The following is a 17,623-nucleotide window of genomic DNA, read 5'->3' on the forward strand; positions in this document are numbered from 1 at the left end:
TTCACTGGATATTGTTTTGACTTATCTGAATTAATGGAGTTAAGCTTTAGTATCAAATTATACTAGAGATGCATTTGCAAAGTACTCTATTACTTAATAATGGTTAACTGATGAAATTTCTGTCATTCAATAAAATTGTGAGGGAGGAAAAAATAGAATTTTGAAAAGACTGAGTAGATAGAAAGTGCTATAGATCAGTTGTTGTTTTAGTACTAATCGGGCAGTGCATCACACCAAAGCAACTCGTGGTGATTTTTAAGTGTGTTGGAAAAGATGATTGAAAGACTTTCACACAAAACCACCAATTGCTGTGGGCAACCAACTGTGCAAATCAGTGAATTGCTGCATAAATTCTGGCACTGTCAGTCCTTCCTGTTCAAAAGCATGACCACAAAATCTGAAGTAATGGAACATCAAAGGCCTACTGAGTTAATATTTGGAGGACCTATGCTAAAGAAATGACTGGCCAGTATTTGCTAACTTCATCTTTCCTTAGCAGAACCCCAAGCAGCCAGCCTGTGTCACTCACCACATGAGCTCCAGGGCAGATTGTCCATTTCCTCTTTATTCCATTATATTTTTTAAACATGAAAAAATTTACTTGAAGCAGATCCTAATCTCTTATCAATAGAAGAAATAATTGGCTTTGATTTCAGCTTCTAGAAATAAGTATAATGTTATGATTTTCCTGTCAGCAAACACATTTTTGAAGGGGGAAATATTCTAAAACTAGGCGAGAGAGAAGATGAAATCAAGCGGAAACGCATTCCTCACAGGAGATAGGCTAGTTTTTTTCTTCTTTTCTTTTTTTCCTAAGCAGTCATTAAAATCTGTTTCTGAAATCTTAACTTTATCAATTGCAGATAGGAGAGTGGAAATATGTGTGGAGAAATTCTTGTTTGAATTAGTTCCATTTTCCCATAACTCCAGTCTGGATGCATGATAAAATTATCAATGAAATGTCCTAATTTGATCCTTAACCAAAGGGATGTTGTCCTATGAATCATCTGTGTTTGTGGGAGGCAACACTGAAGCTAACAGAGCAGGAATGGGACCCAGATGTTTTCTGAGAAGCTGGTTGCACTGTAGGCTGTGTGTATTACCTAACGTAGGCGACCATATGGAAGAAAAGGTTGGAAACATCCCATTACAAGTCATATATCATTGAGCTGACAGCAAGGATTTCAGCTTATTTTTATTTAAATCATGAAAGCAGCTGCTCAGCTGTCCAGCTGTATTAAATTTAACCCTTTTTCTATCAAATGAATTTTGCTTTATGAAATAGCAGCCAAACAGTTTGGTGTCTGGCAGAAATACCCAGGTTAGAGGGTGCTGTGATAATAACCCTTGTCCTCTTCAGCAGATCAGCACTAATGATGGCAGAGTCTGCCACTGGGTGACAGTGTAGCCACTCCATACACCTGAACTTCATGAAATGCCAGCAAGCCTTTTTGCCTGCAAAGGTTGCACAGGAAGGGCATATGCACTATATAAAGGGAGTACCTGGAGATTTTTTTTTTCCGTTTTGTTGCACACCTTTAGAATGAGCAATTGCAATTTTTTTTTTCATACTTGTTCCCTTCCTTTTCTATTGTTATTGATTTCTTTTCTTCCCTTAATTTTCCTTCTTTTTTTCTTTTTTGTTTGTATATGGTGTTCATCAGACTCCATCTCCTTTAACTCACTTCTTAACTCTCTGCTTTTCCTTTTCCTGGCTCTACTCTTTTTCTTTTCTGATCTACCTCATATTGTTTTCTTTTTGTCACTAGTACATAAGTTGCTCTGAGGGATTGCCCCTTAACTACTTCTCTGGCCCATTATATACACTGTATATTCTTTACTGTGGGGTTTTTTTTAAAAGAATTTCCTTTTTCCATAGATTTGGCATTCATTTAAAAGAAACACTTAATTTGCAGAAAGCTGTTCCCATCAGTAGGAAGCAATCTTTGGCTTCCAAATCAATCCTTCACGACGTGTTTCAAGCAGCTTATTGATTTGTTATTTTTTAGCACTCCTTTGCTAAAGAAGGAGACTTTAACTGAAGCCTAACAGTTACAGTTAAGTAACAGCCATGCAGTAAGGACAGACTTTAATTTCCTGTGTAGAAATCTGTAGAAGAAATAAATATAAGAAGTATCCAGCATAATACTAAACCAGATTAGTAGTTTTGGCATGCTAAAGCTCTTGCTGTTTTGGAGACTATATGCTTTATTGTGTTCTGTGTCTACCCTGCCCACCTCCATGTCAGAGTCCTCTGTTTTTCTGTCAGAGCCTGGAGGTTTTCCTATTTTTCATTCTTCATGTTTTATATTCTAGTCATAGGCCTTTCAGTCTACAGAATATTTTATAAGGATTTCATTCACATCCATCAATGTGAGGCATTACATTAGCATTTCTATTTGATACAAATATTTACATCCACATTAACTCTCTCTTCCTCAAACACGGTGGAAACACAAGGAGTTTAGCAGCAATTGCTTCCAACCAGTGCTTTCACTCAGTTACTGCAAGAGAGCTCCGATCCAGGCACTGAGATGCAACTCAGTAATAGCATCCATCCCTAGTTAGCTTTATGAAAGAGGTAAGATCAGGATCTTAGGTCTTCCACTCTGAATAAGAGCAGCAGAAGTTGTTGTACCTTGCCACAGGAAAGTTCTTCGTGCCCAGATGCTGTGAAAGGCAGCCAAAACACTGCCCTCTTGCAGAAGTAACTTCTGTAACAATGCTCTGTCAGTAATTCCATGTGATTTCTCTAGTTCCTGAAAGTTCAGCTTTGTTTTTATTAAAATGACTTTTTTTCTCTCTCTTTTTCTGTTTCCACTTCCATTTCTATCTCCTTAGGCTATTCTTCTGAGACACACAGCTGTACCTAGGATATTATTTTCATACCCATAACAGGTGGTGTTTTCTGCCAAAACCTACTGTTCTGGCTTTTCAAGATTTTCCTCCTTATTTAGTTCACACTCACCCACTGTGTATAGGATAAGGTTTGAAGCTCTCTATTTCCTAACAATTCCTTGCATTTGAAGTAATAATCCAATCACTAGTTGTAGTTATCTTCTGGACTCATGCTGATCCCACTTCTGCAGAAGCAGCCTTTCTTTCCTGGTGCAACAGTGTCATCTCTGTGTGCCAGCTAGCATCTGCTCCTTTCATGAATACACCATGACTTGGATCTGTGGGAAGACTCTGATCTGCCCTGAGTAGAATGTATCTGCTTGACCAGCTAGACTTGCAACCGAAATAAGCCTGGAATATTATGTTCCTTCAGGGGACATATTGAAAAGGTTTAAATTTTTTTTCGGAGAAGTTTTGCTTCTTGCAAATATGTCACTTGGGTGAAAACAGTTTTTTTCTTGCTATCACATACTATTCTCTCACTTTCTACCAAGCTACTCTGTTTGCATTATTTTAAAACCAGTTTTCTATCTCTGGTTGTTATAAAGGACATGTCTTTACTGTCATTCAAAGTACCATAACCTTATTTTCCTTCCCAAATATGATGTCTTGAGGGCACCATTTGCTCTATATTTAATCAGTAGGGGTTTTTTTGGTTTGACTTTTTTTTAAATGGTCCAAGTTTTTGACTGACTTTTTCTCTGATTATTTGCCACAATTTTAGGTAGTGCAACTACCTAAATTAGGAGAATTTAAACTCTTCATTTTGCTTTTGGCTTTCAAGGAGCTGTATTCTCATTTCCTCAGCTTCTCATATGTGGTTTCTATCTGAGCCAGACTTTCACAATTAAGACAACTAATATAATCATTAGTATGTACACTAATGTAAAAGCCAGCGTGGAGGGAAGGGGAAGTTAATGCAGTCTATCTTCCATTTGCATTAATTGCCATACACCTGGTTAGGCCTCTAGACATCTTCCAGGCTATCTCGGCACTTTTCAGGGCTGCCTCTTGTGGGGGGCAGTGGGAGGTCACGGTGGGGTCTCATCCTGCAGCACGAGAGGCTGCTTTAAGTCCTGGAGTCTTAACACAGAATCTCGCACAAGGAATTCAACCTGACTTTGCTGAGAGGCCCTCCAGGTGGCAATGCAGACAAACTAACAGGTCAGAGGGACAGCTTGGAAATACTGGACTGAGAAGATCTAAAGCTTAGATTACCAAAGTGGTCATTTTAATTGTGTTTAATGTAAAATATTTATCATTTGGACAGGACTGATAAGTTCGCTTAAATAACAACTGGGCACAAAATAAGAGTGATAAATTTGGTCTATGTAATTCCATTATCATTATTAGTTACTAAGATTAGAAGATTTAGATATAAATGTGAAAAAAACCATTAACACGCAACATTAAAGTCACTTTGGTTTTTACTATTGGTGCTTCATTCTCTGCAGTCATGTATGTTGATAGCCACTTCTTCCTTGAGGAATGAATACAAAATATTACTTCTGTGATTTCATGTTATTTATACCAATTTTACAAAGTTAAAAATATGTGTATAGTTATAACAGATGGAGATGGAACTTTTAGGTGATTTAAAAATATTAACCATCAGGAAATAGAAAACATCTAATATGTTTAAAACTTGAGATTTTCAGACAATTAATTTCAGTGTGTATATATATTGTAAATTATTTATTTATCAAAAAGGTTTAACTGGTGATGTTTCACGTGCAAATGCATAATCTTCAACTTGAAAGAAAGCCAAAACCAAAGCCTTAGTAACAAAAAAACCCTCAACCCTAAGTTACATTTAAATAAGTTTCTTCTCTATACTTGTTACAGAGATGTTGCAACAGTAAACAAAACTGAAAACAAGCTCCCAGTGCCAACCTACAGGAACCGATGACTCAAATTACTGTTATTTTTGTGATTAGGTGGAAAAGTGATTAACTTTTCCAACATGTCTCTATGTCCATTTCTTAGCAAACCAACCTGGCAAGATTGCTTTGTCAGAGAAAAGAACTTCAAGGGGGCTTAATCTTCTCAATGAGAGTTATTTGCCAGCTGCACTGATTTGAAGCTACTTGTAAACTTTTTTAGGAAAGAAAGCATCTTCAGGACTTTTATGAACTGATATCTGATTTCTTAAAGAATATTTTTTCAACCTGATCCACTATCTGTTTGAACTACTGAGTTCTTGCATGAGAGGAACAAATACCTGCATGGCCAGTTTGAACTGGCTACTCAGATGGCTAATATTGATAAATCCCCACACCACTTTTCTGATTTGGAGATTTTCTGGGGATTTTTTTCATCTAAGTTACAAAATTTAGGATCTATAGCCGAAGTTTACTACATGGATTTCATTTTCTTGATATATTATACTTATGTCAATTCAACTGTTTGTATTTCACTTTTACTTGTAGTTCCATGTCACACTGCTATTTTATCCATGTAGAAAACCTTTAAATGAAATGCTATTGACATATTTGTTTTGTTTTCTTTTTTTTTCTGCCTTCATTGATATGAGTGCTGCTCTAGCTAAGCATTCCATAAACAAATATATACAATAAATCTTTTGAGACAGATTACCAGGCCACACAATTATTTACAGAAACCACACAAATGCTCCAAGGGGTAATTAATTTATGCAAATAAATAAAGACAAAAGTCAACAATACGGGTTATGATAATGCTGTGTAATTTAGAATATTTTCCTCCTAGAAAATTCCAAGGCACACTCTAGGCTACATTAGTCACTTCAGAAATTCTGATATGGAAAATAGATTTCTGTTTAGCAGTATGTTATTAGATTTTAGCAAGAACATAAAGAGAAAAGCTGGTTCATACACCCATGAATTTGAGGAACTGTAATCCTGTTCTATGTGTACTTCTTTGAGTGTCACCATGGCTTCCCTCATCTTTCTGTTGTATATGGGTGCTGTAGATTTTGTGATTTTTTTACAGTCTAAAGCTTAGCACAGCACTTGAGGAAACATTTTTAGCTTCTGTTGTGTTCTGTAGGCTTTTCTGGACAAAATACCTGTGTGTTTTCTTATCACTGTAGGAACCGAACTTTTTTCAAAAAGTTCTTCCAGTTATGTTTCTAATACATTTATCCTATGAAACTCCTGTATATTTGTGTTTCTTATTGTGGAATTAATGTAGTTAATGGATTTCTAGAATGTGTGTTTGTATATAATGTTCTCATTGCTACAATAAATGAACAATGATAGCAATCCAAGTTCCAAACTGACCCGTCACGTTCCCTTTGCATACAGGCGAATTGTAATACTTGTTTATTTATATTTTATTTTGGTTTGCTTTCTGGTCTTTTGACACAACCTGAGTTTTTAGTCACAGTTTTCTGCCAGGCTTTCAATGGCATACCAATATAAAGTAAAGACATCATTTTTTTCCTTTTTAAAGACAACATATCACTTATAAAGCAGTTTAATGATGTGAGTATATAAATCCTTAATACTGTTTTCAATTGGCTAAAATTCTTTCTGACCTTTTTGCCACATAATTTATTCTGGTATGTTGTCACTATCCACCTATTCATAGATTTGGTCCAATGTGAGCTGTCCAAGATGGGAACTGGGTTTGAGGGGTAAGGGTCTCATACAGGATACATACATGTGTGTAGTTCCTACAACAGACGGGATGCCAGACCAGGCATTAGTACACAAGTACCAGCAGAGACTGAGTGACAAGATAAAGTAATTGAAGAGGGAAGAACTAAAACCAGCTGGGGGTTATTGTTTGTTTTTATAGTTGCTGGTGGTGCAATTTTTGATGTAAGAGCACGATGTCAAGTGTAACAATGGAAAGAAAAAAGGAAAAAATAAAAAGAGAGAATTATGAAGGGAATCATAACCATCAGTGTGTGAGGAGCATTTTCCTTTGGAGAGCAGCAAAATTTAAGTTATGAGAGTTCTACTGCTGTTCTGGTGAAGAGGCAAGTGGGCTTTATATGTTTATTTGCCATGTGTCCCAAGAGCCTATCTTTTTAACTTTTGTAAGCTTAACAGGGATTTTAGACCGACATGGGGATGTTGCTGACCTGTTAGCTTTTTTCAATCTTCTTGACATTAAGAAGATATTACTGACTCAATATACGAGTAGATAAGCTTTCTTGTGCTGCTCTTCGTGTATGAGACAAGAGTTGATTCTTCCTGAATGGTGCTTCTTCCACCTTATGTTGGCCCTGGTGATGGCAGATTGCAGGTCTTCTCTTTCCTCTGTACAGCAACCTAACATTCCCTGAACTCAGAGCTTTATTTGACTGAGTGCTGGTAGAGTGGTCTACCTGCTTGCTATTGCTTGGGAAATAGGAATTTAGTCTCAGTCCATAAAATCATAGAATCAGTAGTTTGGAAAAGATGTCCAGGGTCCTGGAGGCCCACTGTTATTGCAGCACTGCTAAGTCCAACACTAAACCACGTCTGTAAGCATCACATCCACATATCTTCTAAATACCTCCATGCATGGTGACTCCACCGCTTTCCTGGGCAGACTGTTCCAGAGCTTGACAAGCCTTTTGGTGAAGACATTTTTCTTTATCTCCAATCTAAACCTCTTCTGGCACAAGTTGAAGCCATCTCCTCTTGTCTTACTGCTTTTTTCGTGGGAGAAGAGGCTGATCCCAGACCTTGCTACATCCTCATTTCAGCTGTAGAGAGCAATAAGGTCCCCCCTGAGCCTCTTCTTCCTCTAGACCAAAAATACCCCAGCTCCCTCCAGCGCTCCTCATAGGACTTGTGCTCCAAACCTGTCACTAACTCTCTTGCCCTTCTCTGGACATGCTCCAGGACCTCAATGTCTTTCTTGTAGAGAGGAGCCCAAAACTGGACACAGGATTCAGGGTGTGGCCTCACCAGTGCCAAGTGCAGGAGGACAATTGCTGCCCTGGTCCTGCTGGCCACACTGTTGCTGATACAGGCCAGGATGCCATTGGCCTTGGCATACTGGCTGCTCATGTTCAGCCAGCTGTTGAGCAACACTCCCAGGTCCTTTTCCATTGGGCAGCTTTCCAGCCACCCTGTCCTCAGCCTGTAGAACTGCCTAGAGTTGTTGTGACCCAGGTGTAGGATCTGGGCATTTTGCCTTCTTGAAGATTCACCTCATACAATTGGTCTCATCCCATCAATCCAGCATGTCCAGGTCTTTCTGCGGAGCCTTCCTGCCTTCAAACAGATCAAACATTGCCTTTGATCTTGGTGTCGTCTGCAAAGTGACAGATGGTGCATTCAGATTGTTGATAAAGATATGGAACAAAATTGACCCTAATATTGAGCCCTGAGGAACACCACTTTTGACCATCTACCAGCTGGATATAAGTCCATACTCCACCATTTTTTTGGGACCAGTCATCCAGAAAATTACCAAGAAAATAGTGTGTCTATTTAAGCCATGAGCGGCCAGTTTTTTGAGGAGAATTCAATATTTATGCCAAAGAATGTTCCCAGTCAACAAAGCTGTAAACTTCCATCTGATTATATCAGCTGAAGAATCAGCATGGTTGGGTACCGTTAAACCTGTGTGTGATTTTGCCCAGTTACCAGTAGCTATAAAAAGTATTGTATGAGACTTGATGGACCAGATGGGCTCAACTGGACTCGAGAGGAGAGGCTCTTCTTGGAGGCTTCTCTGGGACTGCCTTCCCAAAAGTTGTCATGTTTTTACACGTTAGATGTCTGGAATAAAATAGGATGTCTTCATACAAGGTTAGATGTGTGTTTAACAAAGATAAAATCGAGTTAATAGTATGATGCAGGCACATCAAGCATTTGTAATAAGATGTGATCTGCAGGAAAAGCAGAATCCACAGAGAAATAGCCAAATAATTTTGATTAATAAGTCTATTGCCTAAGATTTTTGTATAGCAAAAGGGATGAAATGTATTAATTGAATTATTTTTGCAAATCTTAACATACCTTACACAAACATAGCAAAGTTTTTTGTGCAGATAAATAATTTCCAACTGGGTTTTTTGGTGGTTTTTTTTTTTGGTTTTTTTTTAGTGCAAAAAAATCCAAGAAAGCAAACTCAAATCCAGAGTTAGATCTTTTAGGTTGATAAGTTCTTCCTCCGCTTATCTCAGTAATAGGCTTCAGTAGTATCAATTCCACATGAGTCTCAGTGAATTTTGACGGAATAATGGTAGATATATATGTCTTCACCATTATTTCCTAAATCCAGATATGTGTCATACTACAAATTTTATTTCATTTTTAATGAACCACACATTCTACACAGTTCCCTGGTTAAGGTTTTACATCATCAGAATGGAACTCTTATTTGATTTGTTTTTTTAAATTATGTTCCGGTACAGTACTTCATAAAGAGAATATGGCTTTATGGAGATCAAATCATTAATATAGGTCTAATTGGTTTTGCATATGTCTTTTTACTCTAAAATGGGTCAGCTATATTAAAGACATATAAATAAATGCTACTTCTTTCTATCTCACATTTTCCAGACAATTGTATTTCAGTGCTGAGTATAAATTCACATAGTAATCAATAGACTTGGAATTCATAAGACTGACAAACCACTCAGCAAAATTACAAAACTATGAATAATAAATTTTTTGGTTTTCAGTTATTACATGTTCTTGTTATGAATGTGTGTGGGAGAACAACTTTACAATAAACCCATTCAAGGCCTGTTTGGAAACCTAATACCATCAGAAAGTGGCCTTTACCATTGTTGCAGCCTTTTGGAAGATACTCCAGCTCTCACCCTGTGTGGATGCAGAGAAGTCACTCCTCATGCTCCAGTTGCTCAGTATTTTAGCATGGCTCATAGCCTGATGAGCGCAGTAATGCAAATTGATCCAGTTCCTCATCTGTGGATTCGAATCAGCCCTGTGAGAAAGTTCCACAGAAAGCTGCTAGTTACAGATAGGACAAACCTATTCATCTAAATTAGATAATTGTGTGGGTTTAGTTAATGAAGAGCTCATGGTTGTCTATTCAAAAATACAGTGTCTGTGTTCAGACTTGTTTGGTTCTTCACTTTTGTCTCTATTCCTAAATGCATTTACATAAAACTGTAGGCTGCAATAAGCTTTTTTGAATCTATAGGTAGCTCATTCATTTCTTTTTCTCCTGTTAAAGGCAGGTGGAGGTGCTTTTAAGTACATTTTTTAAGGAGTTAGCTTCTCCTTTGTTCAAAAAGTCTGTTCTCTGATAGTGTCATTATGGTATCAGTAGTAAATCCCCTTAGAGACTAATCTTGTGGTATCTGACAGTATTTTCTTTAACAATCATAAGACTCAATGCCATATTCCAGGTTGTCTGTAATAATCTCTCCTCAGGTTCTGTTATCTGTCATCACTACAGATGTGCCTATAATTATTCTATAAGATTATCTTGTTGCTGAGCTATTTTACTCATTTGGACATAATTTTTTTTTATAGTGTAATATTTGTTCTCATAGCTGAAAAAACCAGTGGATTTCTTTCAGGCTTTCAGGCTGTATTTTTGACGTGTGTCCTCCTATAGACTTCAGTAACATTATTTTGTGAGTAAGGGTTGTAAGATTAGTTCCTATGTCACATATATGTATATGCATATATATGAATTGTCAGAACTGTGTCTACACTTCTGTAATCATGTTTCCTTTCACTTTCTTGCTCTAATGATTATAATGATAATACACTTATTTTCCATATTTCTGTATGACTCAGTAGTTAAGTATGAAGGCCTACACAAAATAGAAAAAGCAGTGGGTTTTTATAGCACTGCTGAAATAATGATATGGCTGATGTATAACTGCAAAAAGCTTCTATTCTGAGAAAGCTTGAAGGATGTAAAAATGGGATAATTTCAATAAATGTGGAAGGATTCATTATGAGTTAATTTAAGAGTAGACAATAATTAAAAGAGCTAGCACAGCAAAATATTTCAAGTAATTAAACTAAAACTAGAGATAAACGTACTATTACCTAGATTAATTAGTCATCAAAAAAGCCTCTTTGATTCTTAATGAGCAATTGAAAATGGTGACATTCTTACATTTAAATAGGTAGGGATTGATTCTTATTGTCACAAAGGGGCACTTTATCTTGGGCAGACACCTAACATTTTTAAATACCTCTGTCAATTAGTTTGGAGAAAAAAGGGAGGATTGCTCACTTTTTAGCTGCTAAAGTATTAGTCTCTATTTCACAAATAATGGGACAAGAAAGCAGAAAGGTCAGACACTGATTCTTTTGGAAGTGCAAGACATGAGTTGCAGAGGAGTAAATGAGACATGGTAGAATCAAACTCTAGTGTATAATACAGGCAGCAAAATTACCATAACACCTTTCTCTGAAGAGTTTTAGGCAAGGTGTGGCTTAGATACAGTAGTTCTTTTTCTGAATTTGTGGCTTTCTTAAAAGCTCAGACTTGCTGATTTCTCATGGTTTGGTCAAGTAAAACCACTTTCTTCCTCTTGTTCTTTCCTAGACGGATTCATACGTTGTCCGTCTTGCTGGTGGCTTCTAAGTGGGGAGCAGAAGCCTACATGGCTAAGCTAAGAGATCACCACCTAGAGCAGATCTAACTTCTTATCCTTATGCTTTAGAAATATTTTATCTTCCACACTGGACTTGCCTTCAACAGTTTTAAAGCTTCTCTGGTTTGAAGGAATGCTCAATCAACAAGAGCACCTTTGTAGAAACTGTCAGGCCAAAGCTGTTGTTCTGTCTGGGGAATGTACTGGCTAGGAGAGCAGCTTGGCTTTTAGTGCAAGAACACTGGTAATTTAGTTTGATCACTGAGCTGATGTAGAAAAAGGTGTCTGGTGTCTAGGTAGCAATCAATACATAAAACCCAAAAAATCTGGGGGATTGGATGTAAATGAAAGGTCTCGATGAACAATGGGGTGGAGAGGGATTGCCCAGAGGAAGAATGGTCAGTGGCTGTTCAAGCAGCCTGATGAGGGTCTTGAAGTGAACATCATTCAGATGTCTTGTGAGGAGAATGTCCTTTTGATTGTCTGTTGGGAAAATTACCACTTTTATAGAGGTACTCTTTCCCAAAGCACTTTGCCAAAGATTTTGCAGACATCAGCGTTCATCTGCTTGCTTCCCTTGTTGATAGACAGATGTTTTTTTCGTTTCATAGCAAAAAGGCTATGACAGAAGGGGCAGGCACTGACTGTAGGTTGCAAACAGGTGCAGCTATGAATGAGATGGACGGAGATGTTATACTAGTTTGAAAACAAACCAGTGGGAGGCACCAAGTCAGAATAACAATTTAATGGAAATTAAAGAAAAAGGGAAAAAACAAAGGTAAAAGAAAACACTGTCAAACTGACAGTCAAGGTACAACCTGACACCCTGTTAGGCAGGGTGGTGGTAGCAGTCTGGTAGAAAGGTGGCTGCAGTCCTCTGAAGTAGTGATCCTGTAGTAAAACAGTCTGCTCTTCCTCAGGAAGTCCAATGGTGGCTGTGTAGCTCCTGTCCTCTGGAAATCCAGTGGGAAGCCCGAGTCTCTGGTGTTCAGCCTCAGCTTATATCCACGATGGGATGCTTGGTTCCTCCCTCTGGGTGGAGCATCTCACAATGGGGTAATGAGTCATGAGGCAAAGTGTTGATTAGGCTCATTAACAGAAGATAGTCCGGAGGGAGTTATCTCTGAGTCAGGCGGCAGGACAATGATGGGCAATTAACAGAAAGATAGTCTGGGGGGAGGAGGCAAGGAAACACTGCCCCACCTGATTTCAACGGCTGATGGGGATGGTAATAGAATACACTGCAACCCATGACAGATGTCCTTAAAATAAGCAAATAAACCAGTGAGCTATAAGCTTAACTGAGAGTGCTTTTGCTGATTAATTGAACAATGAATAACCATTAAATCCAGGGGGGGTTGCAGTCATATATGTGCTGTTCTGCTGTTTACTTACCAGCTGTATCTATCTGCTATTCACTTTCCACTTACATTTGTTTACTGTGTTTTAACAGGACTAATTTATCCCATTTAAGAAATACTTCAGTAATACTTCAAAAGGTAAAATTGGAGAAATGTGTTGAACAGTGCCAGTATAAAGGCTTCAAACCAGCTATGTAACCTGTCCTGAGCAAAAACATAGACTCTTGATCAAGTATATCTATGAAAGGATCTTTGGATATCAGTATGTATAGGCAAAAAATGGAAGGTACGAATAAATACTGAACAGTTACTGAACAGTGTCATAAGCCACATCCTAATGTAATTTAGCTGATGTAAATACAATTTTGGGTGAAATCAATGTATAATATAACTTTGCATAAGTGTTTTCTTTGACTTCAGAGTTACACTGGGGATAACTGTGGCCCCAAAATGCAAAATCAAATCCATATTATGAGAGTCAGCCTACTGTCTGGTGGAAGAAAAAAATCTTTCTAGAAAATGCATAGGATATATGTATTTTTTATATCCTCTTCAATGTCTGTGTATGTATATTCATCTTCATACAAATGCACACTTCTGTGAGTGATCTCTTTTCAGTGGTAAATAGTCTCTGCTTTCATAACTAGGGTTATTGTCCTGATCACTAAATTTCTGCTGAAAATGGGAAGATGGGGAGCATTAGTGCATGCTTTCACTTTTTTATAGTTTGAAATCCAGAAAAAAATTGGTTGTGAACATTTTTAGTGTTTAGGCATTCACTACATGTGTTGCCAAGGTTTATTGAAAGCAGCTGGATGCCTGCCTCTGTCCTTCCCCTTTCTTGGAACTGCTGCCAGAACAGGTAGTCAGAAATGGAAAGTAGAGAAATATTTGAGCATCTGTGCTCTCTCTCTCAGGAAAACAGCTGTGGCTTCCATAGGAAGCACTCATTTTTTCCCATCAGCAAAGACTCTGAATACCCTTGGGTCCAGTTTTGGCACAGCAAGCCAAGTAGGATGCAGTTTATGGCTTAAAACTTATGAGAGAAGTCATTCAGGCAGTCCCATCCCTGGCAGAACATTGAGAGAAATTCCCCAGGCTGCAAGCCACATGTGGGTCTCTGACCTTTTATTAGCTCACCATGGGAGAGGTTAACAATTGTTGAGACTTCAGTCCTCCCTTTGACATATAAATACAACAATACCAAGTTGCCTTTCCAAGATGAGCATATTTAGGGCACAACATGCTTTTTGATGCAGGGTTCAGTGTAGCAGGGGAAACACCCCAAAACAAAAACCCAACCATAAAAATGAAGCCTGGTATTTTTTCCAGCATTCTGCCATTGTTCATATTATTGTGATTTGTGACTTTTTAAAACCGATACAATCATGAGACAGAAACAAATTCTCACCATTTTTAGCTCTTCATGTGGTCAGTGTCATGATTTATGGAACTCAGATTGCTCAATAGCTGGAGCGACATAAGAAATGTGTGCAATTATCTGATTTTTAAGGAAGCCTGTTATGTTTATACAAGTACTTTATTTTTGAGATTTAAAAAAACCAAAAAAGGATCCATAATTATGGATATGAGGGTTGTCTGAGAAAAAAAACACAGAGGGCCAAATCCACGACTTTTTGAAAGATTTTTGTTTTCTCAGAAATTACTGTAGTAAATGCAACTATGTTGGATTTTAGCAAAACAGGGTTTGGAAAGTAATTATTTTTTTGTGAAACAGACTCATTGCCTGTTTTGCAGCTAAGAAACTGCAAAGATTAAATGTCTTGCTCTATGCTGCATAACCTATGGCAAAGAATGCAGATTGAATAGGCCAGTGTCCCAGGCTTTTACCATAACTACTTGATTACTCTTTCAGTATTAAAAGCAAATGATTTTTACTATGCAATCCCATGGCTTTAGTGTAGAGTATGCTGAGCGTAAAATAGGAGCAAATTAGCTCATGCTTCTGCCGTGAGGCTTTGCAGCTATTGTCAGAAGAGGCAATGCAAGCTGATCTCTAAATATAATAGTCCTATGACTTCTCTGATGGGAAGCAGGTTCAGCCCCATTCAGTGCCAGAAACTGGGGAGAAGAAGCATCAGATTCTGCTTTTGATACTTTTACTAACGTGACAACCACATCCGAGATTGAAATCAGTGGAGTCTTGCACAAGGTTGGTTATTGAAAAAGAATAGTTGCTAAGTCATGATTTCTCCCTGTGCTAAGCAGTCATATCTTTATTAACCACTGTTGGCAAAGTTGATCTGAGGAAAAGTTATTTAGAGTTGGAGAGTGCTTTTGTATTCATTGTGAATAAACAGAAATACCAGACTGGCTGAGATCCTGCACTGGAGAAAGATCAAGTACCGCTACACGATAGACGCGTGCCTGTCTAACCATTCACATGCAGACCAGCTTCCTTACGTAGCTGATTCCAATGCTATGCCATCCTCATAGCCATCCGTTACCTAACGAAAATTTTAGTTGCAAAAGATACTAGTTTTGTTTCCATTACCCTAAGCCCTAGCTTATCATCTTTTCTTTTTGTATTAGTCTTTTACATGTCAAAAGATTGATCTTATTCCCCTCCTGGGTATTTTTGTTTGTTTGTTTGTTTTCTCAAGAATGCACAGCAGAATTGCTTCAAGCTTTCCTACAGGTCCACCTTTTATAATTCTTGTAGTCTACTTCATGACTACATCCATCTTATCTATGCTTTCCTTGAAGATTTCACCATCTTTCAGTAGGCTTGATCAATACATTAAATGCTTCTTTTATATAACTCATATATATACGTTATATAATAGTTATATATAAATGCTTCTGTAAATATCTTTCACATTGATACTGACATCTTTTTGTATCAGCAGTGTTTGAGACATGTTTTGTTTGTGAACTACTCTAACTCCAGTTTTTTTCTGATGTACTCCTCCTTAATGATTATTCTTCACAGGATATTTGTGTATTTGGTTTCTCTCTAGTATCTGCCATCTCTACTCAATTACATGTTTTCTTCAGTATCTCCAGATTTTTAAAAAACTATTATGCATCTCACATATTCCAGGAAAAGAGAGATATTTCTTTTTTTAATTTTTTTTAATATTTTAGAATATGTTATAAATGCCTGCTTTTTCATCAAAATTCTTATTTCTCGTTCATTTTGTGATATAATCTTTGATTCTTCCTTTCTGGATGTTTCTTCTCCAACTCGGTTCTGCACCCTCCATACAGAAGTTTCATTTGGACCATAGCCCCTAGTTTTCCTAGTAAAAAGTTACATAGATTACTTCCATTAAGTTTTTTTCTCTAACCCAACTGAACAGTACAACCATATTCTCTTGACATAATAAGTGGGAATATGAATGAGTTAGCTCATTTGAATACATCTGTGGTTAATGTCAGTAACAACTTCTTTTATATAATTGAAAGATGATGAGTTTTTGGAATGAATGGGAGTTTCCCCAGACAAGAATAGGAGCAACAAACCACCACACAGGGAGAGTCTTGAGAGCAGGGAAGAGAGACACCAACAGCCAGGACATCTACTTTTCTATGTAAAGGGATGGACGGAGGGCTGGATCAACCTCAGCAAATTTTTCTTCTCCTTGAACTTAAAGACAGTCACAGTTTACTGCCTTTGGCCTCAAAAGAGGGCTGGCGAGCTGGATGGCTGTGTTCTATCTTTAACTTGGATATGCATCTTCTATGGCAAGATTTTTCCTTTATGTTATTGAATATTGACCCACTTGCTTCATTCAGAAATTGGGGGTATTTTGGTTGGTTGATTTGGTTTGATTTTTTTGGTGCTGAGAACAGCCTTCTCTGTTCTCCATTTTTCAATTAAAGGATTAATTTCTCCTTACAACATGTTGGCTTTAAGAGCAATCTTCATCTAGAGTGACTTTTAGCCTTGATCTTCCCCTGTCTGTCTTGAATACTTCTCCGGTGTTTGTCCGCTGTACTGGAAATCCCTTCTGCTTGTCACTCAATTGTTTTATCCGTCTCTGCACATTCTTAATCCTTTCTTTCACGTCTGCCATTAGTCACAGTAGCCAGCTTTTCCCTATCATGTCTTTTCAACATCTGCAGCAAAGTTTTTCCCGTCAGTGATCTAATGTCTGTGGGTTATAATTAAAGGCTGGGATTACTTTTTTAATATTTTTTCCCCACACACAATGGAAAAATTTCCATTTTGGAGCTCATAGCTAGTCAACCTTCTCTCAAGAGGATATTTAGTATACCAGTGAGTGGAGATTGCTTTGCAGCACCTTTGTCAGAGCTCTCCAGGCTGACAGAGTGCTCTTGATTCTCTTCACCACCTGCAGGCAGTACAGCCACACTCTGAAATGCAGGCATCCATATAGAAACATGCATATAGAATATTTTATGTCTGCTAATGATGGAGAGATTAGACACTGGATTACTTCAGTATAGGATTGTGTTAAACTGAAATAAAAATGAAAGGATTGAAGAGATTGAATTACCTATTTATTGAATTATCTCTGTCGATGCCTCTTTGGAAAATGTTACACAGCCAGGTTCTATCCTGTCCAAATTCTGCAATGTTATGTTTAGCAATTTTCCTTCCATGTTCAAGCTACTTTTTTTTTTTTTTTTCTGTAGCTGTAATTTTCCTGTATTTTCAAACAAGGATGAATGCATAAAGGAGAGCTCCCTCCTGCAATGGTCCTTTAAATGAATTTGTCCCATCTTTTAAGTAAAACTTTCTTCAATGCAGGATTAAGCAGTATGGTACCTAAACATTTCTTAAAGCCATGACCATATAAAAATATACCCTTACTCTTATATATATGTATAGCCTTTCTCACTTAGAATACTGAATTTAAAAGGA

At 37.6% G+C, this 17,623-nt stretch overlaps 1 protein-coding gene across 8 annotated transcripts in view; it reads left to right on the forward strand.

Moving 5' to 3' along the window:
* The window catches only part of AGMO (alkylglycerol monooxygenase), a 240,112-nt gene that overhangs the window by 167,676 nt on the left and 54,813 nt on the right, over nucleotides 1–17,623 (forward strand). The window contains exon 13 of one of the 8 annotated variants that reach the window (XM_032110729.1): nucleotides 12,864–12,884. The exons of the other annotated variants lie outside the window; for them this stretch is intronic. Coding sequence (XP_031966620.1) covers nucleotides 12,864–12,869 — 6 coding nt within the window. The 3' untranslated portion in view covers nucleotides 12,870–12,884. Of the gene's footprint in view, nucleotides 1–12,863; nucleotides 12,885–17,623 lie in introns of those variants that run through there. 8 annotated transcript variants of the gene reach the window in all.

This window comes from Corvus moneduloides, chromosome 1 (assembly GCF_009650955.1).
Source record: "Corvus moneduloides isolate bCorMon1 chromosome 1, bCorMon1.pri, whole genome shotgun sequence".
NCBI classification, from domain to species: domain Eukaryota; kingdom Metazoa; phylum Chordata; class Aves; order Passeriformes; family Corvidae; genus Corvus; species Corvus moneduloides.